This window comes from Silurus meridionalis, chromosome 4 (genome assembly GCF_014805685.1).
Source record: "Silurus meridionalis isolate SWU-2019-XX chromosome 4, ASM1480568v1, whole genome shotgun sequence".
Taxonomy (NCBI): domain Eukaryota; kingdom Metazoa; phylum Chordata; class Actinopteri; order Siluriformes; family Siluridae; genus Silurus; species Silurus meridionalis.
Genome location: NC_060887.1, coordinates 9685085 through 9711025, shown reverse-complemented (window position 1 = coordinate 9711025; position 25941 = coordinate 9685085). Strand labels below are relative to the sequence as shown.

The 25941-nt window shown below is 40.1% G+C and overlaps 1 protein-coding gene across 3 annotated transcripts in view; it reads right to left on the bottom strand.

Moving 5' to 3' along the window:
- cadm4 (cell adhesion molecule 4) overlaps positions 1-25941 on the bottom strand; it is a 198901-nt gene that overhangs the window by 35321 nt on the left and 137639 nt on the right. Inside the window, exons 1-2 of one of the 3 annotated variants that reach the window (XM_046846974.1) lie at positions 19007-20539; positions 7110-7256 (exon numbers count right to left, since the gene is read on the bottom strand). In XM_046846974.1, the coding sequence (XP_046702930.1) occupies positions 7110-7256; positions 19007-19091 (232 nt within the window). In that variant the 5' untranslated portion in view covers positions 19092-20539. Of the gene's footprint in view, positions 1-7109; positions 7257-19006; positions 20540-25941 lie in introns of those variants that run through there. The other 2 variants (XM_046846976.1, XM_046846975.1) reach the window with 2 other exon arrangements.

Below are 25941 nucleotides of genomic sequence, written 5' to 3'. Positions count from 1 at the left end.
TTACATCTACCTGCAAAAAGAAGGACACAAAATAAACTTTTGTTTATTTTCTAGCCCTGTTTTTTTTTTTAAGCTTAAAGGTTTTTCTTAAAGGCACTGACCTAGAAGAAGAACTGAGAGAAATACTTCATTAAGAGAAGTAGAAGACAGTGAATGGATAGATGAGCAGAGTATGTGAGGATGAGAGAGGGATAGAAGCACTGACTAAGGGAGTAAATGAAGCACTTTCCAATGACGTGAAGAAGCCGGGATAGGAGTACGAGTAACCTTGTGTGAGTATTTCAACCTGTTATAAGGTAATTCTGAAAAGGTGAAATGGAAGTTAAATTCCCAGCTCAGCCATGAATCTCGATGGCGGGATTTAGCTTATCGGGTGTGATTCTTCATTTATGTAACTCTTTGTATTCTGGGTAAACTAGCCAGACGCCATCTCTGCAGGCGGTATGTGTATTTCCATTCTATCCTCCAGCTCCTCAGCACCCCTGTATATATATATATATATATATATATATATATATATATATATATATATATATATATATATATATATATATATACACATGCTACAGGGGGTCAATCTTATTTCACCCTTTGCAGCAACAGCATGGTTTCAAACATCTCTATGTTTGAACATGCTTCAGAATTTGAGCAGTCCTCAGACTCTTTCAGCAGCAGCAGCAGTTTTGACCACTAATACCATACTTATCAATACTTAATTTGCATGAATAAACTCTTGCTGCCTTCATCTTTTGGCCTGGCTCAGCTTACATAGTATATGTCAAATAGTATATGCCACATAGTATATGCCACACATTATATGTATAAATACATATAATGTGTGGCTACTGATTTCCAGAAAACCCATGTAAAATGTGGATCTGTTCAGCTTCTTCACAATTACCCTTGTCCTCTTTTTGTCCTCTTTTGACTCCTACCATCCCTACCTTATAACTAACCTTTTGTAGAAAAACCTCCTGCATGCATGGCTATATCATGTTATTATACCATATCCATTTGTACTAGATTTAACCAAAGCTTTTTTTAAATGTACTTTTCTAGGTCTTTGTCCCAGACTTGTTTTGATTGCCCTTTGCCTTGATGTTTGCCTCAGATGTATAATCTCTGGAGCTGTTCAGGAACAGGTGTATTTATAATGAGATCATTATAATTTTATTGCATGCAGGTCAGCTGCATTCAACTAATGATGTGACTTGTAATTGCAGCTGGTTGCACTAGATTTAATATAGGCAATCTCAAAGTAACGTGGGGGGGATACTTATGCAATGCAATATTAATATAATCACAACCTCGATATCGTGTTGCCTCTGAGGAATACAGATTGAGTACTACTACTCAACAATACTACTCCCACACTAATACAATAATTTTCTACCACCACTATACTACCACATTACTACTAAATGAACACTGTACTTATACACTATTACTTCTTTTATATCACCACTATTACTTTTATTCTATTACCACTATACTACTACATCACTTCTATTGTTGTACTACTACCACTACACGACTACTTCAGTAAAAGTGCAAATACAGTAGGTAAAATATGATTACAGTAAACGTAAACATGCGTCCTTTAAAATTTCCCTTCAGTACAAGTACAAATTTGCTTTCAAATGTACTTAATAATACCATTAATATTAATAATATGGCTTAATAGGTAAGCCATAATACTTACTTATTATGGCTTAAATATATGATTTATTATATTATCATTTTATCATTATACCTATTAGAATTTTTACCACAAGACTCTTTGTTTAATCAACTCAGTTTATGTGAAAAAACTCTAATGTTACTCTTCAATTGGTGTCACACACCAATCTATTAACAGAATGATATTAATTAAGTCCAACTACTTTTGAACACATCAACAGTTCAATTACTAAAAAATGTGCAAATAAGGCTACAGGTGTTGTGGCAACGTAGAGTCAGGAGTTTCGTCCATCATTTATGACTCTCAAAATGTTCGGCTTTCTGTTGAACTAATGCTGAACTGGCTATATCAGGGTCACGTGCAGAGCTCGACCCTGATATTGCCAGTTCAGCATTAGTTCAACATTCAACATTTATGGCATTTAGCAGACTCTTTTATCCAGAGTGACTTACAACTGAGCAGTTGAGGATTAAGGGTCTTGCTCAATGGCCCAGCAGTAGCAGCTTGGTGGTGCTAGGATTTAAACCTATGACCTTCCGATCAGGGGTCCAATGCCTTAAGCACTGAGTTTTAACCTTCGTCGATTGGTAATTGGTGGCTTGCTGCGTGTGATTCACTGATTTTGAAAACTATAGTTAAGTAAAAAGTAAGATATTAGTCTTTGAAATGTAGTTAAAGTAAATGTATGCCTAAATGGAAAAACTATATTAATACTACCACAAATATACCACTACTACACCACTACTACTACTACTACTTTGACACAGCTTTGATATTAACACTAATACTTATACTATACAACTACTACCACAACAGTGGGGGAGGGGGTTCATACTTCTGCCATTATAACATTTACATTTTAATTTTGCAACTATAGTAATATTGTACTTCCTATATACAGTATACTTCAATATTGTGTTGTATTGTAATTTATGACATTTAAATCCAATGAGGTACATTCTACTTCCAAACTGGCGAATTCTTACTCAACCCTCTAAGGGATATAGACTAAGAGTTTCCATAAAGGAGAGGAAACTAAAGCAGTCAGTATGAAACTGACTAATGTGTAAGACAAGCTTGTATCTGAGTGAACCTATTCATTTGACCCTGTTGAGCATCGAGAAGCAAAGAGCCGCCTTTAAAACAGATAAATGCCTTCCCAAATGCTAAATGGCAGCGAAATGTCAAAGCATTGTCCAAGCCAGTGTCACCTTTAGTCATGCCTCATTTGCATACCATTCATGGTCAGCCAATCTGAACAGGGTCAGGGGAAAAATGCACGGCCCTGATAGGTCGCTGTGCCGTCTAGGGCCGGGGGGATTTTTCTGCTTCGCCATTCATTTAAAATCCGCCATCAAAATCCATTAGTCAGTGAACCGAGATGCTCTCAGAGCATTTAGACCAGCTATGAGCTGACACTCTTTCACTGTGGAGCTTAAACTCAAACACTTTATTTATTTATTTATTTATTTTAAAGAAAATCGAGCTGCAAATAAGAGGTGATTCGCTTCCAATGAAACAAGCAAATTGAAGAAGCACACAAGCCTACACCATTGCCTATTTAAGTCTTCCACCTTGAACTGAAAATAGAACAAGAGTTCATTTACATTTAATCAACCTCAACCTTTAATCAGATCCTTTTCCCACCCACAACACTCTCATTCCTTTAAACAGGTTCAAACTGTTAAAAAAAAAAACGCAGTGCAGTATTTGTTAACACAAGATATCTTTAAAAAAAAATACAAAACTTTGTAGAAAATGTTTAATGGCAAAAAAAAAAGAAAGAAAGAAATCAAAACTTTTTTTTTTTTGATTGAATCTGTAATAACGTCATTCAAAAACATAGACGTGACAATATGATGGTAAAAGCTCTGCCAAGAAATGAATGTCAGCTTAGCTCCTGCTGCAAAGCATTTTACTGGTGGAAAGATGTCTATCAAACAACCAATCAAAGACGACAGCAACCAATCAAACAAGCTGGCCCCAGTCTCTTCTAATCAATTCATCACCATTAAAAAAGAGAGCAGAAACACCTACACCTACTTCCATTTAACTATAGGATACATCTCAGTTGCTACAACTACTACTACTACTACTATTCTACCATCACTATAGTACTCCCATACTTCTTCTGCTGTACTACTATGCTACTACTTCTCCTATTACTATACTATTACACCACCGATACACTGCTGCAACTACACTACACATACTATACATCAGCATACTACAGTACTGCTGCTACTCTCATATTACTACTATAACACTACCATACTACTACTACAATACTAATACATTACTACAACAGCATTATTACTACTACCACTATTTTATGACTACAACACTACTGCCACACTACTGCCATCACTTTACTACTACTACACTTTTACTACTGCACTACTGTTATTTAACAACTACTACCACTGTATTACTACTATACTACAATAATTCAACAACATTACCACTACTACACTAGTACTGCCATTGCTTGACTTCTACCATACCTATACTACTGCACTACTGATATTCTACTACTACTACTAATACCATATTATTATACCACCATTATACTACTACTACTACCACTATCCTATAACTACTATACTATTTAACTTTAAAAACTACAACAACTAGTATACCACTACTATTCTATTACTACCACTATACTACATTACTTCAACAACATTACTACAGCTTTCACATTACTACATTACTACCATACTTCTACTCCTACTGGTATACTACCACTCTTTTACTACTATCGTACTATTACCACTATGCTTCCACCACCAGCATACTGCTGCCACGACAGTACTTTCATACAACTTTAATAAACATTCAAACACTATACTACTACTACTACTATATTACTACTATCACCAAAATACCACCCCTTCTGTTACTATACTATTGTTACCACAATACTACCCCATTAATCCACTATGCTACTATCACCACAATGCTACCCTTTCCTCTACTATACTACTATCACCACAATGCTAACCCTTCTGTTACTATACTACTGTTACCACAATACTACCCCTTCCTCTACTATACTACTATCGCCACAATGCTACCCTTTCCTCTACTATACTACTATCACCACAATACTACCCCTTCCTCTACTATACTACTATCACCACAATGCTACCCTTTCCTCTACTACACTACTATCACCACAATGCTAACCATTCTGTTACTATGCTACTGTTACCACAATACTACCCTTTTCTCTACTATACTACGATCACCACAATGCTAACCCTTCTGTTACTATACTACTGTTACCACAATACTACCCTTTCCTCTACTATACTGCTATCAACACAATGCTAACCCTTCTGTTACTATACTACTGTTACCACAATACTACCCCTTCTGTTACTATACTACTGTTACCACAATACTACCCCTTCTGTTACTATACTACTGTTACCACAATACTACCCTTTCCTCTACTATACTACTATCACCACAATGCTAACCCTTCTGTTACTATAATACTGTTACCACAATACTACCCTTTCCTCTACTATACTACTATCACCACAATGCTAACCCTTCTGTTACTATAATACTGTTACCACAATACTACCCCTTCCTTTACTATACTACTATCACCACAATACTTCCTTTCCTCTACTATACTACTATCACCATAATGCTAACCCTTCTGTTACTATACTACTGTTACCACAATACTACCCTTTCCTTTACTATACTACTATCGCCACAATACTACCCTTTCCTCTACTATACTACTATCACCACAATGCTAACTCTTCTGTTACTATACTACTGTTACCACAATACTACCCTTTCATCTACTATACTACTATCACCACAATGCTAACCCTTCTGTTACTATAATACTGTTACCACAATACTACCCTTTCCTCTACTATACTGCTATCAACACAATGATAACCCTTCTGTTACTATACTACTGTTACCACAATACTACCCCTTCTGTTACTATACTACTGTTACCACAATACTACCCTTTCCTCTACTATACTACTATCACCACAATGCTAACCCTTCTGTTACTATACTACTGTTACCACAATACTACTCCGTACTCTACTATACTACTATCACCACAATGCTACCCCATTCTTCTACTATACTACTATCACCACAATGCTAACCCTTCCGCTACTTTACTACTGTCACCACAATGCTAACCATTCTGTTACTATACTACTGTTACCACAATATTACCCTTCCGCTAATTTACTACTATCACCACAATGCTAACACTTTTGTTACTATACTACTGTTACCACAATACTACCCTTTCCTCTACTATACTACTATCACACCAATGCTTACCCTTCCACTACTATACTACTATCACCACAATGCTAACCATTCTGTTACTATACTACTGTTACCACAATATTACCCTTCCTCTACTATCTTACTATCACTACAATGCTAACCCTTCTGTTACTGTACTACTATCACCACAATGCTAACACTTTTGTTACTATACTACTGTTACCACAATACTACCCCTTCCTCTACTATACTACTATCACCCCAATGCTTACCCTTCCACTACTATACTACTTTCACCACAATGCTAACCCTTCCTCTACTATACTACTATCACCACAATTCTACCACTTCTGCTTCTATATTACTATCACCACAATGCTAACCCTTCCGCTACTATACTACTATCACCACAATGCTAACCCTTCCGTTACTATACTACTACTACTAATACACTACCCTTTTTGTAACTATTCTACTATCACCACAATATGACCACTTCTGCTACTATAATGTTGCTGCTACTATCGTACTATCCTACTACTACTACTTCTATACTATTTTACTAATATATTTTAACCATTAAACTCCTGTACATATGAGTCCTTATTGGTGAGGACCAGATGAAGGGTCGTGGAGATGGGGTCATCCGTATAACGGTTTGGATGATACACAAACTGCATGGGGTCCAGTAAGGGGGGTAGCTAGGTCGTCATTAAGGCACATTAAGACCCAGTCATATATGGTTGAAATGCCAATAAAAAGCTTTTTAACTCCTGACTTTTTGACAATACTATATATTTACCAACAGGATCTCAGCTTGGCTTGAGGCAACATTTACACACACAACTATCTTAACTAGAATAATTTTTGCCTATTTAGGATTTGACTGGGTGATATTGTTACTACAGTTGTTTCAGTTATAACGGTTAAATGAATCCTTTAAAGGAATCAGGTGCACACTGTTGTTGTGGAATCAAACTGCGCACTCCAGCTGACGATGCTTTCTATATTCTGCGTCCTGCTTTACCCCGAGATGTTTTTTGTATAATCTGAGTTTATTTTGCTCTGATACAAAAGTTTGAATGTTCATGCCACACGGTCGGGGGTGTTAAAGACCTCTGACCCTCTGGCTTGCTGTGCTCACCTCTCGTGCCGTTAAAAAACAGAGTCTGCCTGCGCGGGTTCTGGATGACCACTATGGAGCCGTCATAGTTCTGTAGGCGGCAGGAGATCTGCGCTGTGCCGCCCTCGAGTACTGTTACATTCTCAGCCTGCACCGCCTGGCCTCGTGCTGATAGAGAGAGAGAGGGAGAGAGGGAGAAAAGGAGAGAGGGAAAAAAAAAAGAAACAACATCAATTACATGTTGGTTAGCTCACAGTCATAATTGTTATTCTTCTCCATAAGTGTGGGCTGACACGCTCCTCAGTCGGTTCACACGGTTTTCCACCATAAATAATCCATTTCAAAACAGAAGACAAACACTGTACAGAACAAGCACTGAACTTTAAAAGATTATCCCTGCACATGTCTGCATTATTTCCGTCATTAATCATCCCAGTACAATGCACACCTAGCTAGCGCTTTCTCTAACTTGTCAGCCGCAGAGACTTGAACTCTACACAGAAAAAAGAAAATTAATAATCAGTTCATACAGTGAATGCAAATGAGCAAAAGTGAATAACGTGTACAGTGGGCTTTTAATGATAAATTGTTCCATTCTCCAAAATTCGAATATTCTTTTATAATAATTTCTGGTCATTCACTGATAATCTTGTTTCGTTTTCCAGTTGTACATCTTTCTAAAAAAAAGAAAAAAAGAAAAACCTGTTGCTTGTAATTGCTCTAGGCTAAAAGCATGTTCTGAAACAAAAGTACACACTCTGGCTCCGGAGAATGCTTTCAAGAAACTCGATTTTGGGGAAATCAGTGAAAACTGGTGCACTGTCCTTTTATTTAAAGCCGTCTCCCACACACAGATTGCCCACTGACGCATTGTGATGTGTGCTGGCAGTCGCGCACCTCTAATGCGCTCACTGGCACATGGCATTGGATTTCTCAAATTTTGCATTTCCATATTCTGGGCTTTTGCAGGATTTTGCTGGAACCAGTGCTGCATTGCTAATGTTGAACTAAGCAGCGTCTGGCCACGGCTTTTGCAATCGTGCACGGCGTGCCGTTAGCCTGCAAGCAAAAATAAAGTCCCGGGATGTGCGCCGTTCTGGGAGACTGCAATTGATGCCGAGGTCTCAGAAAAAAACATCAACTCTTCACTTAGATCGGGTTATGGGCCGAAATTTGTTACTGCTAATCTAATGAGGCCAGATGTTAGAGTATAGCCCACAAATTGGACAAGATGTTTATACTGCTACTACGCTAATACTACACTAATAGAACTGCAAATACTATTATTTTTAAAACTGCTACTATACTACTACTACTACTACATTAATTCTATATTACTACAAATACTATTACTGTTAGAACTGCTACTGTACTCTACTACTTCTATACTATAAAACAGCTGGTACTACTATACTGATAATATACTGCAGCTACTACTAGTATATTGCTGCTACTTGAACTACTATACTGCTACTACACTGCTGCTACTGTAATGAAAATATACTGTTACTACCACTATACTATTACTATACTTATGCTACTACTATAATGATACTATACTGCCACTATGACTATAATGATACTATACTGATACTTCTACTGCGATACTGTATTTCTGCTACTAATACTATACTGCTTCTTGAACTACTATACTGCTACTACACTGCTGCTACTATTACTATACTGCTACTTTAATGAAACTATACCACTGCAGCTACAATACTATTGATACTAGTACTATACTGCTACTACACTGCTCCTGCTGTCACTGTAATTATACTATACTGTTACTACCACTATATTATTACTTATTACTATTATTATTACTACTTATGCTACTACTATAATGATACAATAATGCCTCTACTAGTACTGTACTACATTTATACTACTGCTACTTTCACTATAATGATACTATACTACTGCTGCTACAATACAATTGCTACTAGTACTATACTGCTACTATACTGCTGCTGCTGCTGTCACACTGCTACTATACTGCTGCTACTACTACTGTAATGATAGTATACTGTTACTACACTATACTATTTATTCTACTTCTGCTACTACTATAATGATACTGTACTACATTTATAATACTGCTACTTTCACTATAATGATACTATACTGCTGCTATGACTATAATGATACTATACTGCTACATCTACTATGCGGCTACTAGTACTACTATACTACTACTGTTTTGCTGCCTCTTCTACTATATTGCTGCCACTTTTCTTATACTGCTGCTACTTCTACTATAATGATAAAATATACTGCTGCTCCAATTCTATACTACTGTTACTACTACTATATTGATACTGTACTACTACTACACTTCCTCTATCATAATACTACAACTATCGTATTACACAAACTACTATTATAATACTCTGCTACAACACTACAACTACTATAACACTCCAATTACTATACTGTTACAATACTACTACCATGCTACTACTATTATACTATTTTACATCTACTGCTATACTACTTCTGCTAATACTACTAAGCCAAATGTGCCTGTGATTTAGAATTTGACAGGATGGTATTCTTACTGGTATTTTATTTTGGCTGTTAGAATTCTTCCTGCAAAAAATACATTCTGTGGCTTATAAATTAATCAATTCCACTCCAGTCTGTGGTGTTAAATCAAACAGCATACTCCAGTTATTTAGGGTGCTGGGATTGTTCCCTGACTTAGGTGTTTACTTCAAGCTTTGTATACCCATGTTTTTCTTTGCTATGATACATTTACATTTACATTTGTGGCATTTAGCTGACGCCCTTATCCAGAGCGACGTACAAAAGTGCTTTGAGCCTCTAGTAATGAATAAATCTACACTGGTACGCAAGATTACAAACTTAATATAAATATAACTCGAATCCCACAAACTTGGAAAGTGCTAATTTAGGTATTTCAGGAAGAGGTAGGTTTTCAGTCGTCGTTTGAAGATAGTCAGGGACTCTGCTGTACGGACATCTAGGGGAAGTTCATACCACCACCTCGGTGCCAGAACAGAGAAGAGATACAACCGTTTACAAACGTTTAAATGTTCCTGCTACTCAGTATCGATGACCCTTGACCTGACAGCTTGCTGTTCTCACCTGGATGACCACTATGGAGCCGTCATAGTTTTGTAGGTGGCAGCAGAGCTGCACTGATCTGATGTTATAGCCTAGCCCACAAACTGGACAAGATGTTTATACATCTGTAGCATCGGAAAGATATTAGGCATCAGCATGCTCTTGTTGCACTTGTTAAGACTGCCGTAGCTCTTGAGGTCCTTTCTCCCACCCAAGCACCTGAGCTAATTGGCTTACGTCTGGACTCGTAAGGGCCAATTAATCAGTTAACTACTGTGAAGCCATGCTGAGTTGGGACCTGAACAGGGTACGCACACGACTTAATACCCCAGGTAAGCCGAGCATATTGCTATCGCACCTGTTCTCCACCACACCAGGTGGTGTTTTCTCTGGATATCCCTGAAGCCATGCACCGTGAATGGTGGCAATCAAGAGCTATAGCTCAACAAGAAGTGCTGAGGCAGCCGTACGCCTACAGAGCCATAAAAGTCTCGTACACGTCCTTCATGCCCAGGCATGCCGAGAAACGAAAAATAAATAAAGGAGAAATAGAAGAGAAAGTGAAAGAACAGCCTATAGAAGGGAGATGTTTGGCAGTGCAAATCGCCCATCACTATTCGTCCTGCTCCTCTGACTTCATTTAAATTTGATTTAGTCTGACTTAATCAGGTTTAGGGACCATACCACTGCATTCACCACAGAAGGGTTGAAGGGTAATAAAACATTCTCAGGCAAGGTATTGAGTTGAAATGAAAAAAAGTAAGAAAGAAGGATGACAATGGGAGAAAAGAAAAAGAGAGTCTGACAGACCTTAGCACCACAACTAGATCCAACTCACCCCACCACCCAAACAATTGTCATTGTAATTTGACCATTCAGACTTCCATTCTGCTCATCAATATCGTGATTGATATTTGGGCGATCGCTGATGCCACAGCCATTACGATGATTATTCTAACAACAGTCATTAGTCAGCACTTTGGCACTTACGAACCAGGCTGCTATTGTTTTAATGAGCCCTAATTGTTCTATACATCAAGGGAAGGCTTGGCAGTGAAGAGCCAGTGATGAAAGACTCCCAACCAAATTGGGAACAAATATCAGGGAAATTCAAGACAAACAGTGGTGATGTGAGTTGGACTAGGAAGTCAAACAAAACCAGGGCTAATTGAAGATTTGTTAAAAAGCATCTGCCAGCTGCATCCTCACCAGCGAAATGACTGAAATGAAGTGGCAATGGTGGCAAAACAAATGACTAAAATCTGCCCAACCATTTATCCAAAGCTTGAAAAAGTGCCAGGGAGACCGAACGGAGACGGCTGTGGAGATTTACCACAGTAACACAAATGCAGGCTTCATCAGTAACCTCTTGGGGGAAATGTGCATGACAGGTGCATCATGGGTAGGCTATTGAACCACTGATGAGGCACAGCAGAAAAACACAGCAACCTGTAGGAGGCCGATTAATCATGACCCTATTAAAATCAAGCTACTACAAAAAGCAAGTGCACTTAACATACTCAGATGTGGGTTACAGCAATCAATAGTGAAATGCTCTGAAAAGCAGGTACATTTAACTGGGAAGCGAGGACAGAAAAAGAAAATTACGTTCGAACGCACTTGAAGTCAGATGGGGGCGACGTCACGATGCAGTAAAACCACTCTCAAGAACACACCAATGTCCGACTCAAGACAGTGTCCTGAACAACTGCACTAATTTACTGGACCCGAGTGCAAGAAAGACAGGCCATCATTTCTAAATAAATAAATCAAAAGAGTACGGGATGACTAAACAAGGCCTGGGAGGTATGGGTGTAAAATGTCATAGAGGAGCAGCGGTGAATTATGGGAGGTGTAGGCAAATTGGATTTAGGAAGCTGAGAGAATGCCAGGACCAGAGTACAGTAAATCCACACCATCAGTAGCCAGGAAAGGATTAGAAGGCTGAGTTACTGCCTGTTTATGACCGGCGGGGGATGCATTGCCCACCACACACAGTGCACACACACACACACACACACACACACACACACACACACACACACATACACACATACACACATACACACTTCCATCCAAACGTTCCACCAGTTACAAAAGTTACGAGAACATGCTAGTATAGGATACACGACTACCTTTACATTACATTTATAGCATTTAACAGAAGTTATTATACAGTGGTTTATACAACCGAGCAGTTGTATAAATGCTTTTTTAATTGACACATGTACCTCAAAGCACAGTGAAATTCTTTTTTGCATATCCCAGCGATGTTAGGAAGCTAAGCCCAGATTGAAGGGCGAGCAATGATACAGCATCCCTGGAACACAGAGCCTTAACCAATGAGCTAACCACTTTCCCATTAAGGGAGTTAAGGGCCTTGCTCATCAGCAATTAATGGTGGTGGTGGTGGGATTTGAATTCAACCTTCTTCTAGAAAGTCCAACATCTCAACTATTGACCTACCACTTCCCATATGCTAATTAGTATACTTGTAGCAGGACGTACCTTCCTATCATGCAAGGGAGCTAAGCGTCACTAATCTAAGTTGACGGATACAAACGGCGATTTCGATCACGTAGAATGAAAACTAACAACAAAAACTGTGGAAAAATGAATGGAAAGAAAACGAGTCTGTGGGAATACGAGGCACACAGACATAAAATTGACAGACACTTGACAGACGACGCTGAAACTCATGTTACTAATCACGGCGAATATGAGACACAGGTGCAAGAGATTAGGACATGATTGCAACATGTCTGGGGGCTGATGGAAAAAAAATTGTTCCAAGGGCTGTGGACAGTGTGGCCATTACGCCGTGCTAATGGCATATAAATTGGGAAATTATTAATTCGGCTTTCAAACCAATATAAAAGTTAATTATGAAGGTGCATTTAAGCGCCTATCACTGCACACCATAACAATGATGGAACTGTAAATGGACATTCGGAGTCTGGTTTCTCCCCATGCCATCTGAGGGAGTTTTTCATTGCCATATTCACCACTGGCTCACTCATTAGGGGCAAACTTACAAATATAAGAAACAAACATATTTCTTTATCTCTGTAAAGCTTCTTTGAGACAATGTCCATTGTTAAAAGTGCTATACAATTAAAAATGAATTGAAAATGAATTGAATTGAGACACAAATTATGGAATCATAGTACCATACACTATATGGATAAAAAGATTGTAGACATCTGAGCATGCTTTTTCAGTTATAAGAACCTCCACTCTTCTGGGAAGATGTTCACAAGATTTTGCAGTGTCCTTTTGGAGATTTGTGCTCATTCTATAGAAGGCCACTCAAGATCTTCCACTTCAACCCATGTAAAGCAGATCTTCACTGAGCTGGATTTGTGTAAAGGGGCATTGTCATGCTGTGACAGGATGACACTTCAAATGAAGGGAAACATATGGCATATGGCTAGAATAGTCAGGTGTCCCAATACTCCTTTCCATGTACCTTGAGACACACACACACAAACACACACACACACATATATAGACTGTAGAGAGAGAGAGAGAGAGAGAGAGAGAGAGAGAGGGAGGAAAGAGAGACATGCACATTAAATGCCACATCAGATTAGGAGACGCAGGACAATGTCTTCGTTTCGACTACTCTTTCATCTACATGTTCTCGCAGAACTCATCCTCAGTTTTACTCTCCCATCTGGTGAAAGAGTGAAAGCCACTTTGTATTAATTGACCCTTTCTTCCCTCGTCTTCTTACCGCGCTCCTCTTTCCCTCTGTCCAATTTATCAATGATTACAGACACATCTGCTCACACCACCTGAAGCATAATGTGTCGACTACTTGAGCAAGTGTAAGTATAAGTGTGTGTGTGTGTGTGTGTGTGTGTGTGTGTGTGTGTGTGTGTGTGCATGTGAAAGTGTGTGGTCTGTGTGCCTTTGAAAATGTAGACCTAATAACCAGCATGTTTACTACAGTTTGTTTACAGTGTGTGTGTGTTTGGGCATGTGTGTGTGTGCTTTCATTAGCTCCACATAATCAGTAAGCTCTGTGGGGATATGCTTTGCTGGTGATGACAGATTCCTCTTCTTCGTCTCCTTCATTTTTCTTCCATCTCTCTCTATCTCAGTCTCACCAAGCCAAAATTAAAACTCTCTCTCTCTCTCTCTCTCTCTCTCTCTCTCTCTGAGGAACTACACTCGATGCCAGGAGAATACAGTAACAAAAAAAAAGTAAAAAAAAAAAAATACACCATGGCTATAAATAATACATAATTCTTTATAACTCTCTTCTCTTCATTACCTCTCTGTCGTTGCTCCAATCTTCCCTTTATTTCCTTTTCCTGTCCCCATTTCTCTCGATCCTCTCGATCTGTCCTATTCTTGGCTTTGAAAACCTCATCATTCGCTCTCTCACCGCCTGCTTTTTTCCCCCGGTCTAATCTCATTCTCTGTCTTTCACACCTACACACTCAATCCTCACCAAAAACCTTCTTCTATAGCCTAATCCCTCATTTTCTTCTCCTCCCTCCTCTCCCTCACGCATCCGACGTTCGTACTGCGGCCTTTTCTTGATCTCGCCTTATTTTCTCAGTTTACTCAGTTCCTCTGTCCCTATATGTCTTCCCCTCCTTTCACTTTAGTACCATTGTCTGTTTCTCTCTTTGCTTTTTGCTTTATTCCGTCTCTCTCCAACAAAGACTTCTGTTTGGTTCCGGCTCCATATTGTGATTTGTTCTGCAGCTCAGGCTTTGCGTATAATCAGCTGGGGTTTTGTCTGTGAGACAGAGACATAGAATGCGAGAGGAAAGCAAAAATGAGAGCAAGAGAGAGAAAAAGAAGGAGAGAAATAGAGGGCAGAATGAAAAAGACAGTCGATGTGATGGGGAGAAAAAACGCAGAACATCTTTCTCTAGTCCCCACCGCTGTAATTACACATCAGCAGTTGATGTTCATTTCTTTTCTCATTTCCTTCCTTCCCTTTCTACTTGTGCTTGCCTCAAATTTTCCCCCTCCGTTCCTCGCTCTGCAGGCGTCCTGCAGTGGCAAACGCTCCTTCCTCCTGCGTTTGATCTTCTATTTATGCTGCTTACGCTCTCGTTTCCACACTTCCATCACTACATTTGCTCTCAGTCTGCTCGGCTGGGCTTCTTATCTCACCCCCCAACACACACTCTCTCTCTCTCTCTCTCTCTCTCTGTCTTTCTTTCACTCTGTCGCTTTCTCTGACCTTCATGTTCTTCAACGCCCCCCTATCCTGCTGCCATATTTCAACCGTATCGCTCCCTGAAACTCGCTCGCCTTGAAACACTTCATTTCATCCCACATTCTCTCTCCATTACTCAGGATTGCCCGTAGTTTTCCCTCTCTCCCTCTCTCTCACTCACTCTTTTGGATTATCCTTCCTCTTTCAGACCTTTTTGCTGCTCTGTTCATTGCGAGGTTTTGGACGTTTGTTGGTACCTATGTTGTATTTAGATGGGAATCATAGGAAAGGGATTCTAAATACATTTGCAGGGATGTTGCACTATTTACCTGGAGCACCCACCCACACACCCACACACACTCACACTCACACACACACACACAGACACTCTCTCTCTCTCTCTCTCTCTCTCTCTCTCTCTCTCTCTTTGTGTGTGGGACCTGGCTTCTATCCCTGTTACCATCTTAGATTCAAAATGCTTTATTGGCAAGAATTTTATAGCAGTCATGCTGCCAAGGCTAAAGACCCACCCTCCCTCCCCCTTTATCACTGCCCCCCCTTTTACCCGCCCCCAACTCTCTCTCTCTCTCTCTCTTTCTATCTCTCTCTTTTGCTCACAAACCTCCCTCCCTTCCTTCCTTGTGTCCCCAGAATGATCTTCTGTATTCAGACATTCAGAATATATGTACAGCTTCCCTCCAGCTGGCATCGAGGCCCAGCACTGCTGAAACAATGCGTATTCAAAAGCCAGAGGACAAAAAAAAAAGTAGTGGCAGTAAAGAAACATAAAAAAGAGAAAGAAAAAGGCAACGCATCCTCCATCTCATGCTGAGCTGATCCTAAGAGAGGCAGCAACCATGTCCTTGCTAAGTAACAGGCTCAAACACTCTGGGTAATAAACAATAGGTGCACAGTGTAAATTACTCCTAGAACAGATGTTTGCCTTGAACACTCAGGCCTCTCTCAGGCTTGCGTTTATCAAGCCCCTGAGTAATAGTGCCGATCGACCTCTGTTTGCCTTTCACATGGCGAATGATCAGCGCCATAAACATGCGCCGAGATGCTCCTAGGTCAGCACTTTTAGCCACAGGCCCTGAGCTGGAAACTCTCCTCCATACTTCAGGGGTCAGCTAACAGAGCTGCTGGCATATCTCCTCCCACCATGCTGCTTCCTGTACAACAAGAAGTTCTCTCTCTAGCTCTTTTCCTTTTTTTTTTCACTGCGCAACAATCATCTCCCTTTCCCCAGTACAATTCAAGCCTTATTTCACCTGCAGTCTATCTTTTTACCTCCCAATCTCACACATTGTCCCTCTCATCGAGTTTCGCTTCTGAGGTCAGCGAGTTTTAATGGTCACACTCAAATAGCTTTTTTCTGAGAAGTCTTCAAATACATCCTCAAAAGTCTCAAAAATCTTGTCAGCTTTACTCCGGAGAGATCGCCTGAGAAAACTTCTGGAGGACTACTGGAAAAGGGACTTCTCAGAAAGTCTACCAGGTTAGCTTAAATCCGCTAGGCTAGCATCAGCAATAAACTTTTATCAGCAAAAAAATTATATTAGCCCCTAGTACAAAAATTTCTAATGGTTTCCATTAGAAATGCCATTACAACCCATCAGCTTTTAGCTATAGTTTCTGTTATGTAGTTTGTTTGTGTACATTCAACAATAATCTTCAAAAAACAAAGAACCCATTCTGGATTCTGATATCATCATCACTATCGCTAATTAGCTATTATTAATTAACTGATATTAGACATTCTGGCAGGATTCGGAGAGAATTTAAAAACCATGTCTCTACACGTAGCCATTATCTTTAATGTTGTCGCTAACTGGATTAATGAAACAATCTGACATTGTAAATTGTAGCCAGCAGTGTTAGCTAGCTAGTTAATTAGCTATGAAGACTAGAAATCCTGTCTTTTTTTAGCCTTTATTTTCTACAGTTGTTTCAATATCATCCCACTCTTATCTATCGAGCCACTGGTACAAACATTTTTATGGTTTCCATCGCGAATACTATTATAACCCTTCAGCTGTTAAATATAGTTTCTGTAACATAGTGCGTTTCTGTGCATTATTCAACAAAAAATTAAAGAATCCATTGTAGAAACATATTGGAATCTGGATGCTCAAGCATGTCCTAATGGTCCTTTATTGGTATACCCAAATACAGTTTCCATTAAAACCAAGACATGTCCCATTAAAGGCATGAAAACCATTACAAGTGCTATGAGGGTTCAGTGTAAATTAACTTGTTGACTAGCACTGTTATCAAAAGTGGGCTGTTGGCTTGTGCTAGCCTTCAAATATGGATATGATTTAAGCTATGATTCTGATATATTGATTACTATCTCTAATTAGCTTAATGATATAAGACAGTTTGGCACGATTTCTGAGAGGATTTTAAAAACAACATCCCTATACATATCCATTATACTGTTTACTGTTGTGGCTAACTGGATTAATAATACAATCTGACAAGAATTTGTAGCCAGACACATTAGCTAGCCAGTTCATATTATCCAGGAATACTTGAAATCCTGCTGTTTTAGCCTTTGTTTTCTAAAAATGACTCCATATGGTCCCCTTTGACACTGTTATCTATACATTTATATTTATTCATGTCATTATCTTGGAAGTTATACTATGGGGACAAAAGTATTTGGACACCTGACTTTTTGAAAGTTGGAGGCACACAATTATGTATAGGGTGGCTTTGGATGAGGTGGCATGAAATTTTCTATTTGTTTGAAAGAGGAGCCCCAAACCTGTTCTAGCGTGACAATTCCCCTGTGCACAAAGCCAGCTCGATAAATATATGGTGTGCAAGGGTTGGCGTGAAAGATCTTTAGTGACCCCAACTTTGGGATGAATGTGAACACTGACTGCATCCCAGGCCTCCTCGCCCTATGCCAGGACCTGACTTTACTAACATCCTTGTGGCTGAATGAGCACAAATCTTCAAGATCTAATGGAACATGTTTTTAGAAGAGTGGAGGTTATTATAACAGAAAATCGGGACTGTATGTGGAATGGGATGTTCAAAAACGGACTAAAAGCTTATGATCAGGTGTCCACAAACATTTGTCCATGTAGTGTAGTGCTCCCTATGAAGATTTTACATATTTATGAAGCTAGTTAAGAAAATGTGTAAAAAATACTTTAATGGAGAAATGATTTCTAGTTGGGGTTTTTTTATTTATATTTGAACCTATATTACTTTTATACATCAGCATTCCCCCTCGGTGTTCTTCCGGGCACAACCAATTTTGAGCTGATCTTATTTCTATATCTTTTCATATCCAAAGCCACATTTGATTGGGACTGCAATCTGCAGAGAGATGTTGAAAATTGCTTGATGCACTGCAGCCGTAAATCTGGAAGACGACTATGACTCTGTCCATCCCCTGACTGTACTATCGACGCTTGCTCCCTTTTTGCCCATAAATTATGCTTCCACTGTAATGAAAAGCCTGGATATAAACAATGAAGAGAAAGATGGTAAGCTGCAATCTACAGGGTTCAAAACATTCAGTTTATGAGACATTGCATGTGACAAGGATGGTCTGGATATAAAGACAGGACCTAGAAAAAGGCTGAATAGACAGAATAGACTGTAAAGAGAGAGAGAGAAAAAGACTTACAGCAGAGGGAGAGCAGAAGGGACGACTGAACGAGCAGGACAGTGATGGAGCGAGAGAAGAGGCGAGATCGCTGGCCTGCTCTCATTGTTTATTGACTGTCGTAGGCTGGTCAATGGGGCTTCTGTGGCTTCAGCCAGGCCACACACATACACACACACACGCACACTCACACACTTTGCTTCGCCACCCAGCTGAGACTCGGCTAAACTTCAACCACTAGATGCCACTCCTACAGTGGCGCAGCAGCAGAGCGTAAGGTTTCAGCTAATTAAAACACTTCACCCGGCTGTTCAAACTCTCATCACCTCACTCACACACTCCAGCAGGAGCTATAACTGATATCTGCAAATTAAAGCCCTCCAACTTTCTCATTTGAGAAGAGAGAGGGGGGGAACAACTTCAAGGCTGCATAATTTCGCTTGCACTCCTATGCAAGCCTCCTATTAACAACCAGAGCGCGGGTTAATTAGTTCTGCACCTCGATAATGATCGGCACATACACGCGATCGAGAGTCTCGTTTCTTACTGTCGCCGACTTCCGCTCTCAGAAGTTCTCATCCTGAAGTACACTTGCTCGGGTTCGAGTCCGGCGACGCCCAGCTTGGTAAATGCCAAGACTTATTTTCACAACACTGCTCGAGTGTAGCAACAAGCGTCAATACCGATCGATGCCGGGTTCCATCTGGGTGAGGTGACTCATTCACAAAGCTACATGAAAAGTATGCGGGAATGAAAAGGTAAGCCGCAAAATGGCAAAAATGACAAATAGATCTGGGCTAGGCTTTGTGAAGAAGAAGGGGGGGAATGCCAACCTCAGCAACCTTATTCCACTCTGATCTTCTGCTTGCCTACAAAGACAATGCTGTAGTTTTTTCCTTTACCAATCAGAGCAGAAGTACACATCTCACGGTATACGAACTTGAAGACATCCAGAATCCAATCAGAAGCAACAACAGACATCAAATGTTAAAAGTCAGTCCTGAGCCAGTGAAAAAATATTAATAAAAAATCGGTAACATCTGAACGGATGCGATATGTCTAGACTTCTAAGAGCATGCCTCGCTCTGCTGCACATGGCCTGAACACACACAGACACCTGCTATCTATCTTGAACTTCCACACACACATACACACAGAGCACTGAGAGAAACAGCGGTACCAAGGTGGCAGGACTAATATCCCCCTGCGTGAGGGCCGAGTGTGTAGGTGAGGCGTGCAAGCACAGCACACACTCCTATCTGATATAAGGTGGTGTCATCGGCGGCCAGTAATAAAACAGAGGGCAGACCAACATGATAGATGGTGCCGAGTTTCAGCGGTCCCCTCAGGTTACTGCACAGACCCTGCTTCCAATCAATCCATTTTAGTCAGTAAAGCCAGGTAAAAGTTATTCCGCCTTCTGTCGTCCCCTTGCTTTTGTTCTTCCGCCTCCACCTCCCCAATCCGTTCTTTCGTCCTCCCCACAAATGGTTCAGGTTCGAGCTCCCTCGGTTTGTGCACTCTCGTCAACTCTCTCATCAGTAATCCCAGAGTCGAGCTTTGACGCCTCGTATTTATAAAGAGCTCGTCGCCTCTGGTCGCATTGTTCGCCGCGGGGGTGTGCGTTTGCAGATGCGCAATAACCCAAATATGTGTTATTTGTTGTGTCAAGGCCAGACTGCGGCACAATACGCCTATTCAGCCAGATGAACAGAAAGTCACTCAGATTCAGGGTTCAATAATGGTAGGCCAACACTATTTTTTTTCCTTCGTTACACAATTGCTCTGTATCTGATCGGATGTATAGTCGCTCGTGTGTCTCGCGTACAGAGCACCACTTGACTCTGGACATCCAAAGCCTATCTAATACATTGTCTGAATGCAGACATCTATGTGTAAAATGAACACCTTTTAAACCCAATAGAGGATAAGAGCATTCCTAATAAGCTGTTTCCAGTTCTTAATTTTGCTTTCTCCATATCTCTCTCTCTCCATTCCCTCTCTTTCTCTATACGCTTTTCCCATGCCACTAAGGGATCTAAAACTACATCCTTTATGACAAAGTCTATTCCTAATTCTACAAACAACAAATGGAATATGTACTGACCCCTGCTCATGCATCTATCCAAGGTTGAAGGTTCATAGCTGTGTACTTTTCAGTTGCGCTTCCCACAGTGCAACAACAGAGGACATTCCTAAACAATACAATAAAATATACTAAAAATACAATATACGCACACTATTTTATGACTTAAATATTCTTTTTGGACACCCGGTTCCACATTTAGTCCAGATATGTTGTTAGAATAACCCTCCACTCTTCCAGTAGATTTTGGCCTGCGCTTGAGGAGATTTGTGCTCATTCAGCAACAAGGGTGTTAGTAAACTCAGGTACTGGTGTAGGTGAGGTGATGAGGCCTGGGGTGCAGCTATCATTTACATTCATCCCAAAGGTGTTCAGTGGGGTTGAGATCAGAGCTCTTTAGCAGGCCACTCAAGATCTTCCACTCCAACCCATGTAAAGCAGATTTTTAATGGAGCTGCCTTTGTGCACAGAGGCATTGTCATGCTTTGACAGGTTTGGGTGTGCTAGTTGTAGGCTCTCTCAAGTGTCCTTGTTCAGTAGCCCGATTGCCTAAGGTTAGAATCTCTCAAGTTTCTCTCTGTTGGTCCTTGGGACCAGTAGAACTTTCCTGATGGAAGCACTGAGAATAGTTCATGTCCAGGGCAGTAAAAGTGCTTAATGATTCTCTTGGACCTGCTTCGGCACTGCTGGGTACAGATGTGTGTGATGCAAGAGATCCATATAGTCCATATGGGCAATGGTATCTCCGAATAAGGCCCTGATGTATATCTGCATATAAAGCAGTGAAGGTTAAAGGAATACTCCAGAATTACTGTGTTTCCCAGTGGTTTAACAAGCTGATTGGGGAAAGCTAAATTTTAATGGAGGCAAACATCTCGTTTCATGAGTTACAGTTTGTTTGACTGCCTCATGACATCCGTATTAATAATAATAATAATAATAATATAAGATTATTCACTGGGTTGTGTTCTATTCTTTTAGAAAATATAAATATATATTTCCACTGGAAACCTCACATGAGTTAAACGAGACTGTTAAATGCAGTCGATATAATGAGACTGGAAATTTTGATATATTTGATGGGATAGTTTGTTTTGAAAGAGGGATTATCCCTTTGTGTGTTTGTGTTTATGTGTGTGTGCATGTCCAATGAATACATTTCCATCCATGAACGTGCTTCTCACAACATTTCAATTCATATCGTCCCCACAAAATGAGCTCAAATTGAATACACACGGGCAGGTTCAGCCATCAAAAGACGACTGCTGTTTGGCTGAACGTTTAGATGCTGGTTAATTTGTGCCCCTCGCATTCATTACGGCCTGCCTCACTGTGTATGTTTGCACTCGTGCCTGCGGGAGACCGACAAATATAGAGACGGGGGGGGCCGAGATTGCATCCCCATCCGTCTTCCTGTCTCCCCTTTTCCAATTCTCCTCCAAATCTAATTGTTAATGGGCATCATTGGAGTTACAATGAAATAAGAGTTGCCAAAGCACTTAACGGGCTTAAGGTGGGTGCGTGAAGCTCATTTTAAAGACGTCCAAATCCTCCCCATGCTGCTTATCCATTCCAGGTGCTACACGCCCGAACCACTGTGGACTAAACTGGAAGAAGACAATAATTAGTCAGAGACATGAAGAAAGACTGCACTTCCATTTCAACTCAACATCTATCTATCTATCTATCTATCTATCTATCTATCTATCTATCTATCTATCTATCTATCTATCTATCTATCTATCTATCCATCCATCCATCCATCCATCCATCCATCCATCTATCTATCTATCTATCTATCTATCCATCCATCCATCCATCCATCCATCCATCCATCCATCCATCCATCCATCCATCCATTCCTAAAAATTTGCGGTTCGGAACTCGCGGCTCGGAAAATTTGCGGGTTCTCATTTGGAACCTAACAGCAAGTTGCGGAGGTCCGCAGTTTTGCAGTTCCGCAGTGGGACCGAATGTTCAGGAACGTTAGGAATAACCATTTTAAACGATGTTTTCACTAACAAATTGCATAACAATTTTTACAACACATTATTGTATTAAAGTGACATAATGCCTAAATGAATTCACTAAGGTACCATAGGGGTGCGTCCAAAATTTGTGGCTTTTTGAACTTTACGTTCTAAGACACGGGGGCCACTGTAATATATATATATATATATATATATATATATATATATATATATATATATATATATATATATATATAGTCCATGTTCTCTCTGAACATTCCACTTCAATCTGACTGGCTGGAAGGTATGAGATGAACACACTGGTATTTGTCCAATTTATAAAATTTATAAACAACATCCTGTAAGAGAAGGTCATTATCTAGTGACCTTTCTGAGCTAAATAGATGATTTTTGAGTGTCACTGTAATAACTGTAAATGAAATTGCAAATATGGTAATTTTTTTATAATTGGACTGAGAGTTGAATCTGATGGACTGGAGAAGAAAAAGTTTATATGAGAAATATACAGAGAGTGAATATACAAGGAGTGAACACCAATAGCTTCATTAAGAGAGATGCAGCACTTCACCCACCAGCAGATTTGTACTCATTAATCCGCAAGGGTGTAAGTAAAGTCAGGTACTAGTGTAGCTGATGTGAGGAGGCCTGGGTTGATTCAGCGTTCACATTCATCCCAAAGGTCCTCAGTAGGGTTGAGGTCAGAGGTCTAAAGCAGGCCACTCAAGAGCTTCCACTCCGACCTAATTTTATTTGTATAGTCAAGTCAAATTTTGTTAACAATGGACATTGCCCAAAAGCAGCTTTATAGAAATAAATAGATTGTATTTATTGATAAATAAATTTCACATTCATAAATGAGTCCCTAAGTTTATCCCTAATGAGTGAGCCAGTGGCAACAGTGTCAAGGATAAACCTTCAGAGATGTTATGAGGAAGAAACCTTGACACAAAAGAGAACCCATCAACCATCCGGGTGACACTGAACAAAACCATGGATACTGGCATTGTGCACAGGGGCATTGCCATGCTGAGACTCTACTATTTCAAGTGAAGGGAAGTGCTAGCTCAGTGGTTAAGGCTCTGGTTTAGGCCCTAGTATCATTAAGCTACCACTCTTGGGCCCTTGAGGAAGGCCCTTAACCCTTTGAGCTCCAGGGGTGCTGTATTATGGCTGCTCTGACCCCAGCTTCCTGACATATCCTTCCTGGGATATGTGAATAAATAATTTCACCGTGCTGTAATGACAAAGACGTTCTATATAGTGTATGTATATACTATACAGTGGAACCTTGGGTTACGAATTTAATTCGTTCGGTACTTTATTCGTAACCTGAAAAGTTCGTATCCCGATACAAATTTCCCCATAATAATGAACAGAAACTTCGGTAATTCGTTCTGGACAACCAAAAATATTACTTAAATAAAAATAAAGCCAATATTCACTAATATTATTTACTTTTAACATGTTATATTAAAATCATACCACATAAAAACATACAAAAGAGGAAAAGATCTTTACCGGTACTTTCCTTTGAGAAGACTCGCTGCAGGAGACGACGTCAGAGAAGGGGAGGAGGAGAGTTATTGTTTGGAAGGAGAATCTTATTATATTATATTATTATATATTATTATATATTATATTATAGAATATTAAAGACAGTGTTATTAACACGAGCGCTGAGACAATTGTTGCATTAGAGGAAAATGAGAGCTGTTTCTTTAAGGCTACTATCAGTTGGTATTGAAGTCCAGAGTGAAATTCATTATGGGTATTGTACTGGAAAAGACTGTAACCCTGCTAATCTATCTTCATAAAAACAAGTAAAGTGGTTATGCATCGGCTAATGTTGTCCATCTCATCATTCCACGAGCATCAACTAACGAGTTGTTACGCTGCCGCCGGGAAAAGTTCAAGCGGATAAGTAACACGATGCTCTCGCTAGGGACACAGGAAGCTAACTGATGTGACGAGCTGCGTGGATAGAGCAAAAACAACCAACTTGCCTGCGATTTTTTGGTGAGCGACGTTCGTATCCCGATATATTGTTCGTAACCAGGGGCAAAAATTTTGTTGAACTGCGATTCGTAACCTGAATTGTACGTATGCCGGGGCGTTCGTAACCCGAGGTTCCACTGTATATATATATATATATATATATATATATATATATATATATATATATATATGAAATAATAGCAACACTGAAAGGCAGGAAACTCCTACAGAGAGCTCTAGCGAATTCAGAAGGCCCGAGGCGATGGCTGGGCAGCCGGGAGCAGGTGAATTCTGGGGACTTTGGCGTGCCGATGCCTGTAGAGACTTTGATGCCCCGATCCTGTGCTCTGCTTACGGCACATTCAATTTTCTCTCCTGTCCTCCTGGCTATTTCTTTGCGTGGGAGAGATGCACGTTACCGTGTCGTAAGCGAGACAGAGGAAGAGTGGGTATGTGTGTGGGTGCATGTGTGTGTGTGTGTGTGTATGTGTGTGTGTGTGTGTGTGTGTGTGTGTGTGTGTCAGATGACTGACTTGGCACGCCGCCTCTCTCCCTCTGAGTCTTGTTGTTTGTTTGTGCAGGGCTTTTATGCCAAGCCGGCAGTCATTACTCAATCAGACAGCTTCCTCTGAGCTTGACTCATTAAAGCAGCTCCCTAACTTTCAGCCTATGAACGCTTAACACACACCATGGAAAGGCAACAATCACCACAACACACACATACACGCATCTTATGTACACAATTGATACAATTAACACCATTTTGAACAGCGGCCACACCAACAGTCCTATTTACACCCTCCATGTTCGAGGCAAGGGCACGCCATTATGTCCGTTAACAACACACACTTACACAGAAATACACTTCAAGCCCGTTTGATCAT